Here is a 26,993-nt window from a genome sequence, read left to right as displayed (position 1 = left end):
CCATATGGTGTGTCTAAAGTTAGCATGTTGTGGTCTCCCATTGACACACAGCACTACCCAAATACTTGCTGTTTACCATTGCCTGTGGCTAGGCCATTAAATATTGAAAGTGATGTAGCATACTGATACTACCATTAGCATGTTAAATGTGTGAGACAGGTGGTTGAGGCTGCCTTTCAAAAGGCAGGAAATATGTGAACGGAAAATGTGTGTAACTGTAGCGTTTACTACGCCGTACAGTGTAAATATTGTTTGAGTAAGCTGTGTATGTGTGCTCTGGGAGGGAGCATGCCAGTCAAATGCATACAGGCATATGCAGTCAGAGAGAAATGGCTGACTGGCCGTTATGGCTAACAAGCATATCATACACAGTGAGGATCCCAGAGACTCTTTGGATCTGTTCGCAATCTGAGTGTGTGTGCAGAGCAATGTGTGATGCCTGCTGTTTTGTTATGTGTTTACTGTGTGCAATAGCTGCATATACGTTTTCCTCCGACTGGTTTGGATTACCGCATTGACTTTGTTTGTTTTCAACAGGAAGAAAACGCACAGATTTATTTTTCTTGTCTGTTGTCATCATTTCTTAATTTAAACAGTATACTCAACATGTCAGATAAGAGCCCACAGGGCAAAGCGACAGGATTCCATGGGATCAAACTAAGACCATGAGCGTTTTATTACAAAAATGTATATGAAAAAGAACACATGCTGAACACGTGACACACAGAAAGCAAAAAATCTCATGTAGGCCTATGCCGTTTTTAAAGTTTTAAATGTTATGTTGTGCTATGCTGCTTGCTTTGTCCTCCAAGCGAGGATCTTTTGTCTGCACTCGGCAACAAAGCAAAACTACAGCAAAGCATCAATTAAAACTTGTAAAATACATGTCATAGAAAAGTTGACATTTTCAGGGAATACAGTGTTTTTGCAGGGCACTGTTGCCACCCGTCAGCACAGTCGACAGATGAGTTCAGGACGTACATGATGACATGTGGGACATTTTACAGGAAATGGATATATGAAAATACTAACGGGCACACCGTCAACACGAGACATAAACTCCACACTAGCTCTAATGCAAGATTTAACAATGATACAATGACAATGATAAAGTGGTTAACGTGGTTAAATCTGGCTATAGAAATATTCTCAAACAATGCACTGATACATCTTTCGAACTCTAACTCCTTTCAACTGCTGTAAATCTTTAGAAAAGAAATTTTTATTTTTTTATTTCTATGGGCTGTGTGGCTTGTTTGTGTGTCTAGAAAATAAATGTTTGGACAGCAACATGACAGGGATAGTTAGATAGTGTGTGTGTGTGTGTGTGTGTGTGTGTGTGTGTGTGTGTGTGTGTGTGTGTGTGTGTGTGTGTGTGTGTGTGTGTGTGTGTGTGTGTGTGTGTGTGTGTGTGTGTGTGTGTGTGTGTGTGTGTGTGTGTGTGTGTGTGTGTGTGTGTGTGTGTGTGTGTGTGTGTGTGTGTGTGTGTGTGTGTGTGTATTTACCCTATATGTATCAGACACGAGGAAACATTCAGGCATCCCAGGGCCTCTAGAAGGATCGTCGTTCACCAGGTAGGTGTCAGTAGCCTGAAAAAAAGAGAAGACGGTTATTCAATTAAACTTATCATTTTAGTAGAATAGGGATTTTTTTTCATAATATCAAAAACTCTGTAAGTAAAGAATTCTCTAGCATTAACTAATTAAGTGACAGCTTGAACCTATTTCTTTGTATGAGTTTACAGGAGGAAATATACATGAGCATTACAATATAATACAATTAAACTGATTTGAACTTTATATCCGAAATGCATTGGTTTTAAACATACTTTTCAAGCCCATACTGACCCTCAGAAATAATGCATGTATTTATTCAAATCCAGGGGGACATTTAAAGTGACCCTATGGTCTCCTGAAATCATTTAAAATTGTGAGACAACCCTAAAATGTAACTTTGCTGTGTGAGACGGCCATATTGCCTCTACTGGTGTCATTGCTCCTCAGAAAGCACAGCGCCTGCTCTCAACTCTTGCACTATACATCCCCAGCCAGGCTGTCTGTAAGTACCAGCGTGCATGCATGCATGTGTGTGTAAGAGTGCTTTCAGCGGGCTTCATTTGTATTCTAAGTCAAGCAGGCAGGCAGGGTTCTGGCAGGGCCCGGAGCTGTGAAATGGGCTCTCCTTGCATTTCTTCCGTTGATTGGATCAACCTATCCCACTCTACTTAGCCGAAGGGAGCCCAAATCCCACAGCCGCTGCGCCGTTCTGTGAAATCCTATTTCATTTCACAACTTTAACGGATAAAAAAGCGTGCACACGCACTTGTGCCAGCCCAAGACCCCATGCCACATTTATTTAGCCGAACAGGAGCAGAGAGAAAGCAGTGCATGTGGTGTGTGGAAACACTTAAATGCACGCACATAGTCTCACCCTCCTGTAAATATAATCACCTGCACGTATACATATATGTGCATTTTCTCCACGCCCATGTGCTCTATGCCTCGCGCACAAACACACAACACGCACGCACAGACCAACGCACACGTGCATGCAACTTACGCAGACACAAACCCCATAATAAGAGCCAGACATTGGCAGACCACACAGCCCTGAGTTGTGGTGAAAACAAAGGCTATTCATATCCTTCGCAATGAGAGGTCTGTACAGCTAACTCTCTTTCTCCCTCGCTCCCCCGTCTCTCCCCGCAGCTTTTTATTACAGATAATCTGCACTCGCAAACCTTCCATTTTTCTGCAATTGTGCGATTTCTAATCATCTTTATTAGTCCATAAACATGTTTTTTTTTTATTTAGTCTCTTTTTATAGCTGAGGCCTCCAGCTCCTTACGGGGGCAACACAGTGCCCATTGTTGAGTTTCAAGAAGAGGACGAAGCCAGGAACGGAGTGAGAGAGGCCTGCTGATAAGACTGCAAAGCATTATGAGAATGGGATAGCAGAGTTTTTGGATGCATACATACACATGCATGATATACACACATCGCACACAGACACACACACAAGACAAAGTGCAATCACTCAAAGTCTACCAGGCGACATGTCTGTGATAATGAGACGATGTATCTGATTGGCTGGCACTCAGAATAATGGCCTGGATCCACGGCACCTGTGTGGGGGCCCGCACCAGCATGAGCCTGTCGACTACCAGAAAGAGGACCATAATGCATCAGGTGCGCTGGATCCCTGTAATTGGCTGTGCCTGGCCAGATACAAGGTCAGGTGCACAAGCAAGCCTCCTCTGATTGGCTGAGTCGGACCCAAAAAGCTGCGATTGGGGAAGAACTGTTTTTATTGGCTGCCACTGCCTCATTCTGCTGGTGAATGGGTGTCTGGCAGGATGGCATGGGGAGAACTGGTTCAACTGGGAGTATGTGAGGACACATACTGAATGTTTGAGAATATCTTACTTACAAAAATCTCAACTTTACTCATACCTTAACTTGACCCGGTGAGCTCTTTAAAACAATGCAAAAAGCAACTGCACTGCAACAATACAATTTGCTCTCATTTTATATTAACCAACCAACAAAGAGGAGTTTAAATGCCCTCTTTATGTCGTCAGCCAAGGAAACAGGTGTTGATGAACCACAATCCCATTGTGCAACAGTGAATAACATGAAGCTAATGAATGGCTAAGCTCTGTACCTGCCACTGGGGAGGCCAGAACATACTGACTCCCTTTGTAGTAAACCCCAAAAAAACTCCAGGCCCCCAAACACTTTCTCCTGCAGCAGTGTATGAATTATATATTGTACTATATATATAGAGCATATGCCCGGCCCATATGGCCAGCCCTAAGCGAAAAAATCTCAAAGCCCTCCTTAATTAACATTTTAGAGGGAAGATTCGGAGGCGGGAGATTGAGTCAGTGACCTATTTGGAGTCCATCATCGCCCAATGCAAATGTGTTAATTGAGACAGATTTTCGCACTCCAAAAATATATGGAGTAGGGGATGCAATGGAGATTTTTTTGTTGTCTGCGCCATCTGATCTAAGGTAGGGCTATAGGATGTGTTTGAAAATGCTATTCCTACTGCCTACACTGACAAAAGAAGACACTTTCTCCCTCACTATCTCACACAGTCTTCCCTTGGCTCGCTCTCTATGTATCTCTCTATCTCCGGGTATATGTGTTGACGACCATATGGCCAAATTCTTTGGAGGTGAGATCTCCGAAACCTGCTCACACACTCACACGTGTACTCTCACACACACACCTCCACAGCGCTTTGTGTATGAAAGGCCCTGATGGTGGAATTTGTTCTCAGATGGCTCCATTTTAAAGCACATGAATGGCAACATATCAATGATCCTCCTCTCTGTCTTTCTGTCTCTCTGAATTTCCCATTTGCAGTTCTACACAAACACACACACGCTCAAACACTAATTCACCAACTACACACCAAAAACGTACACTGCAAGCACACCTGGTGCAGTCCTACTCGTTTCCAGAAAGCATTTATTCTGGCTGCTGCACAATCATCTACCACAAGCACTGTTGCCGCTGTCAGTCCATCTTTTAAAAACCATAATTATTATCACCACCATTGTGTCTTATCATAATGATTTGGTGCCTGAAAATAGCACTGCCAAATTTAAGGCACAGGATGAGAATCGGGGGGGGATGGGGAGAAAGAAGGAGCGAGTCCAGCCAACCTGCGTGAGATGGCAACCACTTCAAAGACACCGGGCCGCACCGGCGATCTGTTCACGGTGTGTGAGGGGTGTATGAAAGGCAGAAATGGCCGCCGTGTGAGTCCCTGCCAAAGCTACCTCGGGGAGAAATGTTGGAAAAATACGATTTTTCACACAGCCGTCTCAGGGGGGGTGAAGGGAAAACGGGGAGAATAAGAAAGAAGATGAGAAACTGGGGGGCTGCATTAAAAAAAGAAGGATAGATGGATCGCTGAGCAGAGTGGGGCTAATTATTTCACTCCACTTGTGAGTCCTGAAGGTTTTGTTGGGTCAGAAGTACAGCCAAGATGCAGTGCTGAAGATTGCATTTGGCTTAATTGTGCAGTTGTGTTTACCACAACACTAAACGGTGGGATTTTGGATTATGCATGAGGCACACTGTGTTAACTGTTTCTGTAAAGCAGGCCTGACTGTAGGAGGTAGCAGTTAAACATTCTTCCAGATTACTTGGGCAAAAAACCTTTTAGGTATGCAGGAAATACTACCTTTAGTGGTACAAATCAATCAATCATATGCATTACAGTATATGCAAATTAGCTGGGTGAGGTTGACACCTTTAAATGCCTGAAAAATAGAAAGTAACTATGACAGACTAAACAATAGCTGTCCCAATTCCATGTACAAAAAAAACCCTCCTTTCAACAAAACTGTACGGTGAAACAAGTTTATACAGTGCGCACATTCTGACACACCCTGAGATTAATTGGGCCTGGCATCTCGCCTGTCAACTACTGATATTGCTCGACAGGCTGGCTTTCAGATAAACACCATGCCAATTGTAACACTGAACTTCCTGGGCTGCAACATTTCGCTGCCACACCATACTCCACCTCGGTACACAGGTAACCCAACGCGACTGGCAACCCTTTTCCTACATGTATCCTTATTCATGCTTTTTGAATGGCCGAACCACAGTTAAGGCCTCGCCGCAGGGGCTATGCTTTTAACAATGAGGTTTGGGCTGGTACAATCAGCCCTTTGTGTCACACAAGGTCTGATCCGTGGGGAGATTTACTTGGTTATGGTTCTAATACAGCAGAGTTTACCACAAAGGCCAGCATAGAGTTACATTACAAAACACTCACACGCGCATTTACTATGACTCAAAAAGGCAACGTGTTGGGCCCCTTTCAAATTTCTCACCCACTTCGAACTATGTTACTCCAAAAAATGCATTTAATAACATGGTACGGTTCACGCCTACCTCCTAGCTTGGCACCAATAACTTATTGGCTTTGTTTGACTGACAGGTTCTGTGGTTGGCAGGTTTTCTCCACCGCAATTCAACCAAATGTGAAATTATAGCAGAGAATCCAAACAAAGTGAGCATTATAATATCACTGCCAATGTTTCGCTCACCTTTAGAAGGCCTGACATGTGACATTTTGAACTGTTTGAGGCCTGTTGGTGTTGTTGTGCAGGTCTGACTGGGTGCTACATCATCACAAACATTTTTGGCAGGTGACCCTATAATAAAGTTATTAATCCTTCACCAATATTTAAAATGTTTGAAAACAGGTATTCACATGGTTTGATTAAGTGTTATTTATTTAGGGCTGGTTGGTGGGAATAAATGAGGAGATACAGACTTAATGAAAACTCGTCATACATGCCTTTAATCATTTTCAGTAATGATGACACTGAACATGACCTTCAGTCTAAATGTAAGCTAATGTTTTCTGGACAATATATAAAATATACATATATATAAAACCTCAAGCAGATAAAATGATTAATGATTAAGTCCTCAAGCAATTAATAAAATGAAATAATATCAATATAATATCAACATGCAAGCAGTTATCATTCGCATAAGCTGCATACAATGAGAGAACTTTTCTCTGAATTTGCATATTATTTGCTACATTGCTGCAGTTTTGTGATGTTTTTTATATTTTGTATTATCTTTATTAGTTTACAAAAGACAAAAGCGTTAAAGATGTTTGAATACTATGTAATATACATGTACAAGTCCAACCTCAAATATCCTACCGGGCTATTGAATAGCAGTAATATCATTAACATGCACAATGAGAATGCTTGGTCAAGTGTTTAAAGAGCCACATTGTCGCTTCACAAGGAATATTGTGTTTCTAAAAAAATCTGAATTTTTACTGACATGTGTATACTGTTTTTATCCCCTTTCATGTGTTGTACATCTGTGTTTCTGCAAAACTTCACATCATTGGAACATTTTCTGTGCATCTACCTTTGTTATTTTATTACACATTAACAGTAATTTATTGGGTTTATCATGAAGATCAATTATAATGTAGGTCCCAATTTTAGGCCATTATAATTATAATTTGAGGTCATTATAATTCAAAAGCTTTGAACTGCAACATGATAGAGATTGTTTGATGTCAATGAATTGTTCGAGTAATCTGATGAAAAGAACGCACCTGCTATACAAACAGATAAGTCAAGCAGAAAATGAAATATAATATATATTGGTTTTAATTCTACAAGGTTACAAATATATTTTGATCATCACCATGCAACCAGATATTCTTTGGATTTTCTGATCATGATTAAATGATACGGAGGTGCTCTCATTCATGCTGTTTTGCACTTGCTCTGGGCACAAAGACAGCCTGTGTGCCACCTCAGATCCCCACCCCCTTGTAGTCGCTATAAAGAGTCATCAACTACGCAAATGAAGTGCCCATTGACAAAAAACTAAACAAAAAAAGGAAAATACTAGCAGCCACCTCAGGTAGAAAAGATAGTCCGTGTGCAAGGTGGAACACGGTGGTGGAACACGGTGGAGCAACCATGCGCCACACGGATTCGCGATATGCCTTCAGAATACCATCATCATAATAATATTGATATATATTGCACATATAGGCCTATGCTGGGCTTTCAGATCTCCGCAGTCTGCGGACGCAATGTGTGTTTTATTCTGTTTGATCTGAGCTGCGCTGGAAGATCATGCTCCACTTTGTCAATCTGGATTTACTGGGCCACTCAAACGCCTCTGCAAATAAATTCAGCCTGCACAATGTTAACCATCCAAGGCAAAATCAGATTGAATTGGGAAAAATATGTTTTATATTATACCAGAGAATTATTAAAACGTTAGTATGACTTTAGGTAAGGTTTAGGCAAAATTAAGTGCAAGGAAAAGCAGTATAAGGAAAATTCATTAAAAATATTACGATACATTTTAAAGATATAAAATATAGAGCTGCATAAACCTGCTTCGTTGTAGTTGATAAAGTCATAAGGACAGTCATCTTACTAAATGTTGGTCTTATTGTGGTTAATTCATGAGTTTAAATGCTTCATAATTATCTAAATTGGCAAGCAAGTAGGTGAATATAAACATAATACACACACTCCCCCTCTCTCGCACACGCAACCACACACACACACACACACACACACACACACACACACACACACACACACACACACACACACACACACACACCCACAGGTGCGTTGTATCGTCATATATGGCCTCATACACACCACAGCCAAATCTCGCTCCGCGCGTCCAACAAAGTGCGGATCTCCTACAAAGAAATTAAAAGCCCTAAACTAACCGCGGGGATTCCGTTAAACACAAGCAATGTTTGGTTTATGTTCAGTCCTATAGACTTTACCCTATAGAGCAAACAGAGGGAAACTATTGAGTTACACAGCACGTACCATTATAGCGTGGGGAGATCTGCCAACCCTCTCAATGCCCCATTTTCCTTTAAAAGTTCAGCTTCCAAAAAAGTGAGAGAGGGAGTGCGGGCTGAGGGAGGAAGACTTGGTCTCTTCACTGTTGCCGGAAGCAAAAAAAAGGACCTTTAAACAAGTCGGCCTTAGGCCCAGATAGAAAAACAGTCTCTTTCAAAAGTGGGTCCACTCTGCAAGAGATAGCAGGAAAAGAGGACAGCAGTTCCGAGCCCTCCGTCTACCGCAGTCTGGCCTCAGATGCGCCCATGTCCAGCAGCAAGAAGTCAGAGAGACGTCTGCGCCAAAGTCCCGAGGTGCGTCCTTCAGCGGCCAAACTTGCAGATTGGGTTACGCTTAAAAAAAAAACTCCCCGAAATAATATGAATAACTCGATAAAAAATGCTGGACGGGAGAGTTGATGCAAAGTAAGTTCTGTTTATATTATTTTTTCCGTGTGCAACCCTTGCAGTCGGGGAGCTTCTGTCTCCAAAACGTGTCCAAAAGCGGCTGTCTCCCGCGCCGCGCGTCCGATCTGTTTTACCCTCGTATCTCTCTCTCTCTCTCTCGCTTTTCCTCCCTCTCTCTCTCTCTCTCTCTCTCTCTCCTCTCCTCTCTCTTGTTCCAAACACACACACGCGGAGTTACACACAAACGGGGGGACACCCCTGGTCCCTCGCCGCCTCCTCCTCAAAGCTGACGAGATGAAAGAGCAGCTTGCGTTTTTCGCTTCTTCAGATCGCGGCAGCCTCGCAGATAGCAGAATGCCTGCACAGCGACACGTCGTCGTTCCGGGCTTTCGCCGCTGCTCGGTGCGTAAAATGGAAGCTTCTCTCTCCTTGCGCTCCGGCAGATAGCTCACACTTCCCTCCCCGAAAAAATATCAGCCATTAAATAGCTCACCTCAGCAGTCCTGTTTACACACAGACACACACACACACACACAGAAATACAATAGACCAGGAATTAGGGCAGTTGTTTACAGTGAAGGTGGGGGTGCTTCAGCCGGCAGCGTGGAACTGAATCATTAGGTAAATTATTAATAAAGCGAGCGGTGTGCAGTCTGTCGCGGAGAGAGTGGAGCGGCCAGGGGAGCAGCTGGGGCTTTGGGAGAATTAGGAGGACCAGGGGCTAAATCACGGACGGCGGGGATTAGGGCTGCACTGGCTCCTACCTACCGCCTGCATGTACTGTAGGCTGAGAGAGGGGCACTGTGGGCACGACCCGAGCCTCAGTTTGATTTCCGTAGTTTTCAATAGCACAATCTGGAGCAAAGATCAAGATAATAAAAAGAAAGGTTCATGGGTTTTATGAGTTAATTTAAGGATATACGCTGTGCCAGCGATCTCTCCGGTTCCATGCAGCTGATCACATTCACCAAAATTAAAAATATAAGAATCATTTGTCAGATAGCAGTGTAACCCCAGAAGTTAATATGAGGGGGTTCATGGGTTTTTTGAACTGACTGTAATTAAGTTAAATGTAGTCTGTTAATACCGTTAGTCGAAATGGTGGGTAACGGTAATGGCAATGATGGAATAGCACCACTTTAAAGCTGTTTTATATAAAACACTTCACTTACACAGATTTATTGTCACAGTGTCGCCCAACAGAATGACGCAGTGAAGCAACAGGATTACATGTGGCTGAGATTGTACAGACTACAGACATATTGGGAGCTATTAAAAGGTCTGACTTTTGGGAAATAGCTGGAGAGCTCAAAATGTGCTGTTTCTTATAAAAGTGCTGATAGTTGTTGGAGACTATAGAGGCCAGGAGCAGCAGAAGCCAGGAGCAGCAGAGCCTTCCAAGACAACAGAAAGACAAGACATGTAGACATGATCTGTGGTTAGTTAGGAGAAGGGCCAAAGGAAGTTCAAAATGTTAGTGGAGTTTTCAATTACATAAGTGAGTAATTTAAAAAACCTGTCCTTTCCCTGGCATCACGTCCATTAAGCTACGTTTTGATTTAGTGGCCTAGACGGACCTGCGCTTAGGGGAATGGCGCAAAAAAAAAGAAAATAGCAACAGAAAATGTCATCAAATAACCCCAAAACGAAAAAACACTACTACTTTTTCTTTACCATGATTAACTAAAATATAAAAACAGGTTGAGAGCCGACGTGCAGCACTTGTTTGTACATCTAAAAGGCTAATCACGTTTGTGTTCTTTTTACGTTAGGCCCTGCTTCACAAATTGAAAACTAGGCTTTAACCCAAACAAAACACTATATATTTTCGCTAGTTTGGTTAAGTAAAATTGATCATTGTTCTCTCAGCATAGAGCGGTTGTATATCTGCATGTACAATGTATTTATTTAAAGTTGTGCGTGTGTCGTTATCCGCCTCTTTCTAAAATCAGACGTCTAAGGACATTCCTCCAACATGACGGTTTATCAATAATTAAATGTTGACCTCCCCACACATTTGGCCACATCAATTATTCATTTGTAATTGAATTTGTGATTTAAGTTTTAGCCTAATTTTATTATCCTATGTACCACGACAGTGTGTCTATGGTGGGACGAAGTGAGGATTGTTTGCGTTTTAAAAATTAATTAGAGATGACGGAGGCCGGGTGGCCCATTTCAACAGCAGAGCTCAAGTCGTTTTTACTTATCATTTTACTTATGTGAGAGACTTTGGAATATATTTCGATTTTATTTTGAACATTTTTATTTCTTAATATATCTTATTCATTTCTTTAAAAAATATGACTACATTAAATAGCATACGTTCAAACAATAGTAGCCTATAGTATACATTTTTGGGTGGAACGTAGCCCATCAAATCCGAAAATTGTGAATTTGTATTGTTTTAAAAATCATTGTTATCTTCTGCAGATGTGATTATAGTAAGATTAACTCTGGTCATTAGTTGGGATATAAAACAAACTAGGCTACAAGTTGTTGTAGTGATACATTATATATTGATAAATGATGAAACAATTACTGGGTGGGTGAAGGGATGAACGTTAATACGAAAAATGATCACTTTAACACGAAATATTAAAAAACCTATAACCATCAAAAGCACTGATAGTAGTCAGTGAAAACAAATTACACACACAATAATAATAATAATAATATTAATATTAATAATAATGATTCTGAACATAATACAGCCTAATCCATACTCTTACAGGTGATGTTTTACTGATTGAATGAGATCAGCTTTAAGCAGTTGTATAATGTTCACAGTTTATACCATGACCTTCCGAAATGTTTTTTTTTTTTTGTTGGTTTGATTGTTAATTCTGGTGACTTATTACAGATGCTGATGACTGGGAGGCTCACACATGCCCGACGGCCTGTTTGGAGAATGACCAGTCGATTGGAAAAATACCAAAGTGTTCCTCTAAACCCCAAATAATCCCACTACACGATTTTTTTCCTAACCTTTAATTAATTTACAAATAACAGTGTGAACAGATAGAGCGCACAGTGTACTCAGCACGAGATACTAAAGCCCGGAAGTTGCAGAAGGCCACACAGACTTCCTGCAAATTGCAGGTACCAAAGAGAAAGAAAGGATAAAATCGAGCAAGTAAAAAATCTGCATCAAAGTTTTCCATTGGAAAATCGAAAAGAACCTTACAACCACAGTCCGGCGGTTTACTGTTATACAAACTGATCACATTTTCAGTTGGAGGCTTTTTTTTTCATTAAAAAAGGCCCGCAAACACATTTAAAAAAAGAAAAACAAGCAGGGCAAAAAATACATCTTGCCCGTTACCAGCATTTACCTGCAAAACACACCCTTGGGGAAAGTGCGCAGAAAACTAACTAAGACAAACAAATTGTCCAATAATAACAAAATGTCACATAATCGCGTTATATTATTATTAGGATACAATTATCACTTGGAGGATTTTCTAAGAATATGCCCACAATTAAAACAGTATCACACGTTGAAATGCATTTCAATTTACAATAAAATCGCGAAATCCCTATTAATTATTAAAGTATGGACTACAAAGTGTGAAGTTGTTTGTTAAAACGAGTATAAGGTTTCATTTAAACCCAAGGCCTTTTTCATTGAATTTGCTAATGAACAATCTGCACACTAAATCATTAATGCAACTAGAGGAAACATTTGTTTTTCAATGTGGCTTAAATAATAATTTATACTCCCTTGTCCTGATGCTGATGCACCATATGCTTATAGCAGTTGACCTCCTTTCAAATAGGCAATCATTCCCATGTTTTTTCTTAAAATAATGTTGATGAAAATGTGGTCTGCTTGTCTAAAATCTAACTTGATCCTCCTAAAAATGAAACCATTTGGGTTTACAACATCTAAACCACCACCACTGTTTATATGGCTGTATTTTGTGGAAACTCTGACACAACAATAAAACCACTCAAATGTTTTTTTTGGCATAAACCCTTTAATTATATTATCAAAACAAAAGAAAAAAGAAAAAGCTCTTTTAAAGTTTCTTGGAAGAGAATCTAAAAAAAATCAGAAAAATGAATTCAATTGAGATGTTCTGAAAGTTACAAAAACAAACTGGAGGAAATTAGTTGGCATGCATCGGCTCTGATCATGTAAAGCAACCTAAAAGCGTCAATTAGGCAGAGCTTTGGGTAAATAAAAGCCCTGAGCGGTGTATCTCACCACAGACCCTCAAACCAGCCATTAGTGCAGACCACAACGCCTCTGATAGCACACTGTTTTAAGACCCAGTATTATGTGGGCAATAAGTTCCACAAACCTCACTGCGAGAGGAGAAGAGCACTAGACTGGCAAGTTCAGACAACATGCAGAAAATAAGAAAATACCCTCAAAACTACAGTATTTCTTTTAAATATCCCTGGTTGGAATATAACTTCAATCTGCGGTCGACATGTTGAAAACTAATTATCATAGGTGAGACCAGGTGATAAATGGCTGGTGATGAATTGTAGCAGATAAATATTCCCTTATCAAAGATGGACTTGGCACAGACTCATGTTTAAAAGTTCAGAGGGACAGCCATGTGAACTTTAACCAACAGGAACAGATTTCATCAAATAAATGATTAAATATTGAAGCGTTTAAAAAAGGTTATACAAAGAATCATCTCGGATCTTTTTTAAATAGTTGGCTTTTAAGAGATTAAATCATTCAAACAGCTGTTTGGCTCACTCCTCTATAGCCCTTTAATTGTTGTTTCTGGATTCTCGACGCTCTGATTTGTGAAATGATTTCTTATCACAAGTGAGGATGGTGACACGTGAAGCAATAGCTGAGGGTAAGAAAAAGGCAAAAATCTCTGTAAGACTAAACAATACTCCTTAAAACAATCTAAAATAGCCGAAAACAAGCGATAAGTAAATCTCAGCCCACACAGCTTCATTGACAAAATGCAGATATTCTATCTACAATTTTACCAATGTAACTACCATGTCCTTACAAGATATCAAAAGGAGCTTTGAAGGGTCTTCAAAAAGATGTACAAAATAAAGAAAAGCAAATTAAGAAGAATTTAGTGACTAATATAACTAAATGATAAGCCACATTTTAGTCCATGCCATCAGGAACACTACAAAGCTACAAAATAGTACACTCAAAATAAAAAGCAAAGGCCTCAGTCCTGCTGCCACTCACTCCAGTAACACCACTGACTCCCAGCATGCTCTCACTGCCCTCTGCTGCAGTGATGTCAAAGGAAAATTAAATATTCCACCTTTAACAAAATATATACTCTGCACCATGACCATATGTAGAGCTCAGTGGAACAATTTTTTCTCTCAACAATCTTCATTCCTCTCCCCGCTGAAAGAAATGGCCCGGAGAATTCTGCGTCTCTCTGCAAAAAGTGCATTAGGCGGAGGGGAAAGGAAAGGAAAAAACAAGGCTCTTTTTGTCTGCAGCAGCCGAGGTTTTATCCCTGCATTGCCGAGTGTTGTCTAGCATTACAAATCTCAGGCCGGGCCTGGATGGACACAGGAGGGCTCTGCTGGCCTGCTCTCACTGTCTGCTGCCTTTACACTCTGCCATGCAAATAAACCCAAATGAGAGAGCAGCTGAGGAGGGAGAGCGAAGGAGATTGAGGGTTTGTTGGAGGGAAAAAAAGATGGAAGGAAGGAAAGGGGTGAGGATAGGGCGGCTGTAAAAAGGAAATGAAGAAATGTATGTGGAAAGTAAGGAAGGAAGGAAATGGTTGGTCTGAAGTAGTTGCATAGGACAAAAAGAGAGAAAAAAATCTGTGTGTGTTCGAGACAGAAAGAAAGAGAAAAAGAGTGGGTACTAACCGGCCGTTGGAGGGGTGAGGAATGCCTGGCCCTGGCACAGGAGAGTGGGACGGAGGGTGGAGTATGTTCACATTGCTGCTGCCAGCTGAGCACATTCCCAACACACAGTCATGGAGACTTTTTAACCTACAGATACAGAAGCAGCAGCAGCACAAGAGTTTTATCACTGAGGAACAAAAATACAGGACCTACTGTAGGATTTATTTTCTGAAGCGCTGTAGAACAAGGCCTCTAAAATGACTCAAAGTGATGGTAAAAGTCATCTGCAGGGGGCAAAACAGAAATGTAGAAAATATATTATTTTATTCAGATTCTTTTTTGGGACATTATTGTCTTTTTAATTCAGAGGTTAACAGCAGATGTAAACAGGAAGTAGACGGGAAACTATGAGAGTCCACATATTTTCTGATGAGATAGAGGCAATACTCTTAGTAATAAAAAAAAAAGTTTTACTTAAAAAACGAGGGTTATCTACTTCCTTTAGTAGTGTTTAAATAGTTTGAATACATTGCACATATTGGCAGGTATAGCAATATGTTTGACATATTGTATACATCATCTAAAACACATTCCTGACAGCATCTTTTAAAGTCTTTATAAAAGACATGAATTGGCTAAATTATATTCTCATTGATTGTATGAAAATGTCAAATATATATTTTAAATGTCTTCTAGTTAAACGTAAATCATAAAAACATGTGTGTATCAGCTAATAATTTGGAAAAGTACAATTTAGAGGTACTTTTATTTGACTATAGTACTCTTTTTTTATGCTACTTTACACTTCTTTGTCACAATGTACTTTTTACTCCAAAACATTTATCGGACAGACACTAGCTACCGGGCATATTAATATTTGACATAATTAACATTTGATTATTTTATACAATACGATAATATATTGTTATAGATTAAACTACCGAACCGTATACAGCTACTGCCTTGCCAATATACAATATTAAAATGCTGCTCAAATGTATATATTTGTACAATATAATACACTAATTTATCTTTTTACTTTAGCTAATAATACTTTTGACAATGAGTGTTGTTACATTGTAATATTTATTTAAGCACAAGGAACTAAATACTTATTTCCCCACTGTTCACATTACTTCAGTGTTTTGATGAGTGGTAAACCACACTGATAATGAGAAAAAAGAAAAGAAAATGACGAGCCGTTTGTCTTTCTAATAATTATTACATTTTCCTAGAATTTCTCTGAGGGGTGTAATACGTGCACAAGTGTCTTGTCTTTCACTCAAAGGTTTATCAATAGCTAACATTAGGCTCAGCTTTGATAACACACACATGCACACACACAGTTTAACTGATAAAGCATGAGCTACATTTTGAATCAGATATTTCATATAAAACAAATGTAGACAGCAATCCAACATTTGTTTTATTTAATGACATTTAAGTACTGTTAAAAGTATAACTATGCAACTATTTTTATATTTAAGTACAGTGCAGAGAATGTGTATTTTAAAAGTTAAACAAATAATTGATGACTCAAAAGTTATGGTCAGATTAACCATTTAAGAAGATAATTCTTAGTTGCAGCCCTAGTATAAAATAATAATGATAATATTTGCATCATTGTATATTCTTTTTGTTGTATTATTCTCATTAATATTATTGTATACTGTTAATAGATTCATAACTTATTGAACACACAACCTGCTCTCAAGGACACAAAGACACACTGCGGCCTGTATTTGTGTGACACTCCCTGACATCATTTCTCTTTGTGTCGCTAACAGTTAGCAAACGTGACCTGATGTGAGGTCAGCTAAACTGCAGCACACACAGCGGCCATTGTGTCTCCGCTTCTCCACCCACTCTGATCGGGCACCACTTCAGCACCGACGGGGTTTGTTTTGGGCCGGGCAGGTCCAGTGTAAAAGTGAGTTAGTTTTATGTTAGGGTGGAGAGGAGGAGGGCGGTTGAATGGAGGTTGTGTGTGCATGTGTGTGCATGTATGTGTGTGTGTGTGCGTGTGCGTGTGCGTGTGCGTGTGTGTGTGTGTGTGTGTGTGTGTGTGTGTATGTGCTCCCCCAGGAGAAAAGAGGACTCCTAATCTGTTTTCCTGGCTCTTCTTTAAAGGGAGAGCAAGACACACTAGAGGCTCCCTCTGATCTGCTGCCCCATCCATCCCTCACTTTCTCTCTCTCTCCTCCATCCCTCCTTTCCTCGCCTCCATCATCTGTCTCTCGTTCCCTCTGCTTTTAGCCCTCGTTTTCTCGGCCCCCCGTCCCTATGCTCTCTCATCTGTTGTGTTGGCCCGCTCTGGTCTTTGTATGGCGACAGCCCCATCTCCAGATACTGCCTAAGAGCTCTGATTCCACTTAATCGCTCAGTTTTTTATTAGTTTTCCCTCGCAGGGTATTTTGTGTTCTGAATTGCGTTTATCTATTATGCTGTTTCAGATTTATTGCTTTAGGAGGCAGACTGTGTGGCACACTACCCACCAATACGGTACACGATGCTGTGATCTCTCTACGTCTGCCCCTCTTTATGCCTGTCTGCTTTCATCCCTTCAAAATTAAATGAACAAATACACAAGGAGGATCCTGTGCCACACTCGCTCACTCATACTTTTTCTCTTTTACTTTTGTATTAGTTTTCTTTTATTGGGAGTCTCAAGCTCTCGGCTGCATTTATTTAGCATGCAGCAAAGACCACAGGGGAAGCGTGTGTGGCAGCAATTTTTCGGATTGGTACTCTTCTCTTGGATCCATCTGTCCTGGCATCATTTGCGACTCATTGCTTTACTTTTCCAATTTCACAAAAAAAAAGAAACTCACAGGTATGGGTTCCTCTGTGAGCACAGATGTCTGCCTTTGAAAGATTTTCTGAGATTAGCAGAATACTTAAAGCGGCTTAGTAATGACTGTGGCACCTTTAAATGACATTGTGTTCTGAAAGGGCAAAAATATACGGTTTAATATTCATTAATTGTGCGCTATTAAGGATTTGTAGCAAACAAACACTGATGCTCAGGTCATTTTGTCGCCATGGATTTTCCCATCAGTCTGAACTGTTTATTTCTACTTAACCACAAGACATGGCAGGCATTCTCAAAATATTTTTACCCCAAAATGGCGGCATACCATCCCGGCCCTCCATTTTGTTCTCTCAATGACTCGAGTCTGGATCCTGCACCTGACTTGTTGGACCAGTGTTTGCATTTGAAAATACCCTCTCTCGTGCCCCGCTGTTACTATGCATGCCTCTTCTAGTTATTGGTGACCACGAGTGTCGTTAACCTGCTGCACCAATGGGAAGGCCTGCTCTGACTGATGTCCCCTCCTTCTCCACTCTGCTTCCAGGGGCTTCCTTTGACCGGGGGGGAAACATGGGCGCTGGCCATCACCTCGACCGAATCCAGAACCAAATGAGATGGAGACTCTGAGCCACAGAGGGATAGAGGAAATAGAAACAGAAACAAAGAGTGAGGGAGGATGCAATAAAGTACATTTGATTTCATGAAATGATAATCAAGACAAACAAAAAAAACATGTAGACGACCATGTGGACAGAAACAGCTAATTTTTAAGATGATAAAAGACAAAAAGAAATATCAATATTCATGACCCTGTCCCTTCCATCCAAATTCAGCACCCTCCCTTCTCCCTCCACACCCAAATCCTCCCTCCTCCTCCTCCTCACTTCCTCTCCCCTCCATTGGGTGGCAACACTTGGTAGGGCACATGGTGAGACAGCTGTTGCAGGGCAACATGGGCATCTGTGGTGCTACATAGAGGAGAGGGAATAGTACGGGGGGTGTGGGGGGGTGTTTGTAGGGGGCGCAGACGGCATCAAGAGAAGGAGATAGTACCCAGTCTCTGTCCTGTGTACATATGTGTTTGTGTTTGAGTGTGTCCTAAAGTTTCAGGGATTATCATTGGCTTTATGGGAAGAGGTGGAGAGGTGTTTTGGGGACAGACAAGAGAGAGAGAAGTGCGAGAGAAGGAACAAGAAGGCATCTCTTCTTCTTCTTCTACTATGCCAAGCTGTTGATGAAAAGTAGCACCTGTCCTCAAAGCTATGACAGAACCAACATTACCATAAGAACACTGGGATGGGCCGCTCTAAGATGAGTTACTGCCTCACACACACACGCACACACACACACACACACACACACACACACACACACACACACACACACACACACACACACACACACACACACACACACACACACACACACACACACACACACACACACACACACACACACACACACACACACACACACACACACACACACACACACACACACACACACACACACACACACACACACACACACACATTCTGTCTTTCTCACACATACGCATACTACAACCCCCCCCACCTCTCTTCAGAGGGAATGGGCGTTTTCCCAGGGTTATTATCACATGCCAGGTGCCCCCCCCTCTCCCTTCATATACACTCACATACACCTCACCCCCACCCATTCCTCGCCCAGTACCTACCACACACCCTTGCCATTTCTCTCTCCCCCAAAGCGCCAGCGCAGCCCCACCTCATGGTGCCAAAGTGGGCAGCCTCTGCCTTGGCGTAGCCTGGGCCTTCTGGTGCCCTAGATAGCTGTGTGTGTGTGTGTGTTTGTGTGCGTGTGTGTTCGTGAGCACTGGCCCAGCTCTGTGCGGACACAGCCAGCCCTTTAAACTGTGTCAAGGCTCCAGATGCTGGGAGAGACTGGGATTAACACAGGCGTTTGTATACAGACACATACGCACAAACAGATATTCTCTCAGCCCATATATTGCATCATACTTTACATGTTTTGACCAAAGCCTGAGTAAGTGTTATGGATAAGGAAGTGTAAAGGGATGATAGGGAGAAAATCAAATATGGCAATATTGTTGACCAAATATCTTGATATAGCAGTGATATTGTAGGGTATATTATTGGTGCTTTCACAAAATCTTAACAAAATGGCTTTCTTGATTAATAATCATAGGTTATTTGGATACAATGCTGATGAAAGTGTGTACCTGAACAGACTTGTAAGTTCAGAAACACATCACTTTACTGTTATGTATGGTTTAAAAGCTGTAAAAGACACTTATACCTTATTACAACCAAAATCTAGGACTGTATCTAGTCTCATATTCCAATTTCATAAAATATAAATGTATTGTCCAGCCAAGGAACAAAACACAATACTTGTGCTTGCTTTATAATGCTTTTAGAAATAAATTCACTTTCAGAGCAGCACACAGCTACCCTTTAAGCTTATACATGTACGGACCCTTTTTTTTATAGTATTAATAAAAAAAGAACAGATCAAACACAGAAATATACGAGACCTGATACAAAGGTATCAGAGATCCGATGACGAACAAACAGACCCTGGCAGTGCTGAGATGATCCACTGATGCCAACACTGCACCTCAGAAAGTGCTTTTTGGATTAGGCAGACAGAGAAAAGGACCTCAGAGACCTGACATACACACACACCCCAGTGTCCGTACACTAGCCCTTTAGCAGCATGCCACTACCCTGAGGGCATGAATGCACACGGTCACACACACACTGATATGCAAAGACACACACGAATACCAACCAAGTGTCCACCTACTGTTTCTTTAGTAGCTTGCCACTGCCCTCAGGGTGTGCACGTTTACACACAAAAATACATTCACACAGACACACACATTCCACTGGTGATACTGACATCACCGCAACTGAACTCATTGAAAAAGGACTGAAGTGATGTGAATGATAGCGAATTACCAAGACAGTCCCCCGCGAACTAGCAAAGGCTACAGACTGCTAATTACAAGTATGCAAGCATGTGTGTCCAAGTGTGTGAAAAAGAGAGTGTGAGGGAATGTTTTCTTGCAGTGCTCTCTCTCTCTCTCTGTCTTGCTGAGCAGTAGTTATGGTGCCAGTTATGGAGTGTTTGCCATTGCAGGGAGCTGCTTTGGCACCGTGCCCTAATTTAGGCGAATTAAAAAGCACTAGACAGGCCCCTTTGTGGCACCGTGCGCCCGCTTTAATCTCCCCACGCCTCAGCGGGCACCCACAGCACCAGGAGTGGGCACGGTGCCCACATGACCCCAGGCAATATGGAAATCGCCACCAAAAATCCTAACTAAGCACCGAGCCCTGCCCCTGGTGCACAGTGTACACAGTACACACAGACATGCGCAAATCGATGCTATCACACACACTCGCCCACATGGTGCAAGGGGTACAACACCCAGCTCACAATGGTGTTCTACTCACACACAGTTACTTACACATTAAAAACATGAGAAAAGTAATTGCAGGCTGTTCACATACAGCAGTTACATCTCTGAAATACACACATACAAACACACATGTGGTAGTTTCAGGGCGCAGCAGCATGAAATGAAATACACACGCTGTTGTCCTTGTTGTACACAAACTCATACACTCACTTTTCCAGTCATCCAAAGTTAGTGTGTGTTCTTTTTGAAGTGTAGGTGAGTGTAATGCTTGTCATGAGGTCATCCATCAGGGCTAATGAAACAGGCAGACCCTGACACCGTCTCACTGGGCAGCACCGCTGGCGCCACAAGCTAACTCAAGGAGAAATTGACTGATTTAATTACACAGCAAAAGCATGTACACACACAGGCACACTCACTCACACATAAACACACCTGAGCACATGTACACAGAGAGAACATGCCATGAACACATGCACACACACATACTTTGCATACAGGTACATAATGACTTTGCAATCCCCTACAGAAATACACACATTAAAAAGCCAAATGTAAGAGCGCACACAAACGACTCGCACACACACACGACTTGCAACACTCCATCAAAAATGTCCATTAGCCACTTCTTGCCAAAACCAAGGCCTGCCAGCTAGCCAACTGGTGCAACCTTTTAAAGTAGATGAAAAAATATGAATTTAACATGGATGTTAACCTTCACTGGTAAAAAAGAACTGACTGCACCATCATGGTGATAATAAGTTGAGGTGGACGTGTTATCGGTAAAGAAAAACTAATTGAAGACACCATTAGCGAGCAGGCTGCGCCACCACACTGCAGGTTCACAATGTTCCCTTCCCTAAAACAAAGACCCACTTTGGCCCTGGAACAGGACGCACTCCCATCCCTCTCTCTCTCTCCCTCCCTGTCCATTCGTCTCCCTACTGGTTTCACTTAATAAGCTTCAAAGGTTTCTGGGCAACGTGGCTTTCAAAAAAAAATAAAAGTTACCATGGCATTTTTTTGGCACAGGGCATCTTCCCTCTTGCTGAGGATATGGGGTTGCCATGACATCGATGGGCACCTTATAAAGCATACAATTGTATAAGTGTGTGAGTGTGTGTGTGTGATGGACATTTTGTGCCAACCTCGGCTAAATGCTTAGACACTGGTAGGAAACCCAGGACAGCGGGAAAGCCGGTGACAGAGTTCAACTTTAAGCGCCAACTCAACTCAGACCACTATTCCCCCAATAAAATAGAAACAAATAACCATCACAGTTCTTCAACATCCATGATGATGTTTTAAAAAAAATTGTTGTGTCAGTCCAAAACACAAAGGTATAGTTCAATATAAGACAAAATCTCAGTTTTGAGACTGAAAACAGAATTTTGCCAGAATGAAATACGATTAGTCAATTATTAAAAATACATGACGATTGTTTTTGGTACGGTGTCGTTGCAGCTCTACCTCCAACACACACAAATGCACACACTACTCTATTCTTTTACTATATTCTGTTCTCCTCGATGGATTTAATCCTACGGTTTTAATATTCTTTAAACTGTGTATCTGTGAACATAAAATAAAAAAAGCCTTTTTTTATTTTATGAACAATTATTCAATAATAAACTCAACAACAAAAGAACTGGGAGTAAACAGCATACATGCTTTTTCTCAAAGAACACTCTGTGTTTGTTTTGGTTAAACTTACCCCAGAGGCCCAAATCCAAATGCTAACTTTAAAATTGGCTTTGGATTTACACTGATGGTTAATGTTTTCTTGCTGGCATCTTTCTTTGTCCTTGCTAATGTCTGTGTGTGTGCATTTATTTAGTGCAATCCCATCCAAAGTAATTAACAGTAAGTGCAGAAGTAACTTGAAATAACTAATCAGCAGAATACACAATTAAAGAATGTGAAGGTATGAGCCACAGCCACATCCAAGGCTAATCATATTCTGAGTGTGTCTTTTGTATAAAAGGAATGACTGAAACTATAATCCTGTTCTCTCCCTGGTAGTCCAATAGTCCCTTGACCTCAAAGTTGTATTTGTGTAGTGAAACAACAGTTTTGTTTCAGCAGTCTCTGCAATTGAGGCTCCACTAATGTGAAATGAGTTTGAGCCGTGAACAACTGCAGCATGTTCCTAAAGTTGGCCAACTCTTCGCACACAGAGTTTGAATAAGGGCCGAATGACCACAGCCCTTTCTTCCTTTTTTCATTTGTACATTTCTACTTTTTCTAGTAAAGGCGAGACACGTGCTTTGGTTAATTCTTACTTTCTATTCAATCCAGTAAAAACTAAAAACATCATGATCTTAAAAATAATAATTATGATAAAAAAAGAAAGGAAAATGAAACACTAATTGACGATATTCAATCTTATCAGTTTGTTGGTTCATTTTGTAATTAGGAAAAATAGGGTTGCTTCAATTTTAGGGAATTAAAAATAAAACAAAAAAATCATGGTTTACATTTTGTACGATCTTGTTATTTTCATGGCTAAATTGTAAAAATAAATGTAATTTGGGCTCTACATGCTCTCATACATTCATCAGTGCAGTCGTATGGACAGGGCCTCTAGTGGCCTCTAGTGGTTTGTGTATGATGTTACTATGATGGTACAGATCCACGGGACCCTGCACATGTACTAAAGCCATACTAGTACAGTACTTATTATAAACATCATACACTACATATGAATCATCAGCACAGCTCTAGCAGTCAGTATTAACAAGAATCAACAACAACCATATTATATTAACAGGAAACTTTACAGTATATGTTTCACCGGGTTTTGCTTTGAATGATTTTGATGCCTATACCCAAAATCTACATCCAAATGTAATTAGAGATGAGTTTTTTCTTTTTTTGTTCATATTGTTCTGGAGCTGTTTTACCACCTTTGTCAGCTATACAAACTGAACTACAACAATACAATTGTTTCGGTTATCACATTAACTGTGTATCACATACAAAGCACATCCCAATATAGAACAAATATATACAATTGTATTTATGAAATATTTGTCGAACAGGAAAAATAATATGTCAAAATATGAAATCTGCTGAAAAAAACGTTGCTTCCTTTTTATGCCGTGCACACTTTTTTATACTTAAATTGTTATATAAGGAGCAACACATAAGGTAATGGACTGAGCTCATAACAAAACAAAGAGAGCTTTTCTATTTAGGGAGAAAACTAAACCTTTCTGTTCATATCCCGAATGGTGATATACTATAAGAAACCTGGACATAACAAACAAACAGCAAGTGTTTGTAATTAGGTTGAAAAATAAATAAAAAACAGAATGAAAACAGTTAAACCTCCCAAAAATTCCGTTATTCAAAACTAAATTTAAAATGTTGCATCAGAGAAAGACCTTATTTTCCATACCAGAAGATCAATCATGTGCAGTGTAAACGGCACACCGGGGATAAGACGAATCAGCGTTTAAATATTAATTTAATATAACGATAATTAATAATGAATATAAAATGTTTTCCTCTGTGTTTGTTCAATTTGTTCTTTGTCCATTGAGTTGAATGTTATTATTTTATTACTCTTTCAAAGCTTAGTGTGACCTTTCTCAACCAAGACCAGCTTGGACTGAAAAAGTCTGATCCAGAAACACTGCATTTATAAAGACAGGATAAAATGATCTTATCAATTAGAATGATTTGAAAAACAATTGTTGGTTTACATTTTCAACTTTCCTAAAATTAAACAGTCTACATTTTCTGGGTGAAGGGTTATCTTAGATGAGACCTATAGGAGGAAAATTAGGATAGGAAACGCTTTGGGAAATAAATTGCAGTGGACATGTGCAGTCCTAATCTCTGTTTAGCTTTGTTTCACCCTAGTAATATAAAACACCCTACAGAGCTCAGGTCATATAAATTGCCTCCCCCCCCAAAAAGTCCCTCCCTGGGTCCCAGAGCATGAGTTTAATAGTTATTCCCATTAGCCCGTACAACGCCTGCAAAAATAAAATAGCTGTTTTTCTGTTGATCTGTTTACGCTCGCCTGAGGAACTTTCCAATCGACGGAGCCAAGACTCCAGAGCAACAAAAAAAAAAAGAACACAGACCAAAAAACCTCTTTCTCTCTCCCTCACAGCCAAAGTGGACTTATTATGTTACTGATGGCTGAATTCCCAGTGTGGAATTAGGACTTTGAGCTCCGATAACGTTCCTGAATCCCAGCACGGTGCTGCTTTTACTGGTGGTGGTCACACACAGCTTTCGGTCTTGCCCTGAGCCAAACCAGCCGAGGAATTAGTCATTAATAGGGGGACAACTTCAGACGGCTACTGTTTCCCATACTGAATATAATTATACAATGATCTTTTTCGATGTTGTGTAGGGGCTCAGAAATGTTTCTCTCTGTGTTTTTGAGTCTGTGTGAACAGTTCTCAACCAAATCTCTCCACCGTTTTCCTTCATTAATGTCAGTCTATTCACCTGTCTCACCCTATCTAAAGCCTCCAATCTAGAAAATATCACTTGGGTTAGCGTTTCTAAGTAACCTCCTGTTGTTTCCCGCCATTAGCAGTAGAGCCCCTTTGCCCCCGAGTTGCCATAGTAAAACAATAGTCTAGTGTGAATCTTCCAATCTCCTAAATGTTCGCTAATCTAATGAGTGCGGTGGGGATATTAAGCAGATTGCTGAGTATTACGTTTTACCATTAGAGACACGGCTACCAGCTATTTCAGCACTTCTGGGCTTTTTTCCTCCAAAGCCCCCTCCTCAAAAAATCAGATTTTACCATTATTTCTCCAGTCTGATCCTATCGGCCTGCTGTGTCTTGGGTAGATTATGATTTGGCATGAGCGAGAGTGTGGTTACTGCTGAGTGTGGGAGGAAGTGCGTGGGAGTATGTGTGAATGTACATGCATGTGTGTGTCTGCGTGTGTTTGATAATAACAAGCCAAGTTAATAAAGGGAAACAATTAGGACATAAAAGATTGACATGGCCCACAGATTTTAATACTCTCGTCTGTCTTAATGAAATCCATTCCACTATATGTGCTTCTCACACACACACATACACACAGTCATTATAGTGGTCTCATTGCTTCCCTCAGGCTCTCCTGACAGGTGTGGCTCCCACACACAGAGATAAACATTCACAAAAACACACTCACGATCACACTCACAGTCACACACACATACACACAAGGCCCTACAGGGCATTTTCCCTATCCTGGGACCGCACAATGGGCACTTTGTACACCCTCCAAACTCCCCACCCCAGCCTATACCATCAACCCCCCACTGGCTTCCAGCACATCCCTCTTTAAATGGGAGATTATGCAAATGAGCTCACACCACCGCCACACCCCACATATAAGTGATGTGCATTCAATGAAAACTATAGTCTGTCTATGGGAGCATGTATGGGAGTCAGCACATGAATGATTCTCCTCAGTGAGGGACGGATGTGGCCTAAATACACGTCCCAGGTGTTTGAAACATACAAGTATATTTCTGCCATTAATCACAAGCTGCAGTGCTTGATATGTTGGTTTTCATCATCATCTTTTATTTTTTTCTTGTTACCTCAAATAATTTATTATTACTCCACAAAAAATATTTTTGCGGCTTGCAGGCAGATCTCTGGACTCACGGCTGAGATAATAAAAGACATGTCTCTGATCTGTAGCAGCTGTGAATGGACTGATGGAATAGCGCTTACAATATGGTGCTCGGAAAAATCTAATTTAACAAAACTCAAAAATGTGTGCCATATAAAAAGGAATCCCAGTGGTAGAAGTATCCAAACTAACAAGAAAAAAGTATTATCATTCAAAGTAAAATAAATACTCGTTATGCAGAAAAACAGACCCTATACGCGTTATATTATGTTAGGATTGTTGAACATAAATACCATAATTGTATTAGTACTATTATTGATTTTTAAAGTCGAAATATGACTGGTTGAAATCTAACTAGTTACTTAGCATAATAGATAAACGTGTAATCATGTATTTATAATGTGATCAAACTATGTTTTACCTGTAAAATAGTAATACAAAAAGAAGTATTGAAACTATAACTGTTAAATAAATATTTTTCTCTGGAAAGAGTGGCATGAAATAAAAAATATTTTCAGTACTTAAGTAAATGTAGTTGGCTACTTTCCACTACTG

The 26,993-nt window shown here is 40.6% G+C and overlaps 1 protein-coding gene across 1 annotated transcript in view; it reads right to left on the bottom strand.

Moving 5' to 3' along the window:
- nfixa (nuclear factor I/Xa) overlaps positions 1–9,126 on the bottom strand; it is a 102,292-nt gene extending 93,166 nt beyond the window's left edge. Inside the window, 2 exon segments of the mRNA XM_079643064.1 lie at positions 1,506–1,589; positions 8,372–9,126. Coding sequence (XP_079499190.1) covers positions 1,506–1,589; positions 8,372–8,374 — 87 coding nt within the window. The 5' untranslated portion in view covers positions 8,375–9,126.
- Positions 9,127–26,993: the final 17,867 nt, after the last annotated feature.

Source organism: Notothenia rossii (genome assembly GCF_949606895.1).
Source record: "Notothenia rossii genome assembly, chromosome: 1".
Lineage (NCBI taxonomy): Eukaryota > Metazoa > Chordata > Actinopteri > Perciformes > Nototheniidae > Notothenia > Notothenia rossii.
Note: the sequence above shows the minus strand (reverse complement) of the source record. Positions and strands in the feature narration are given on the sequence as shown.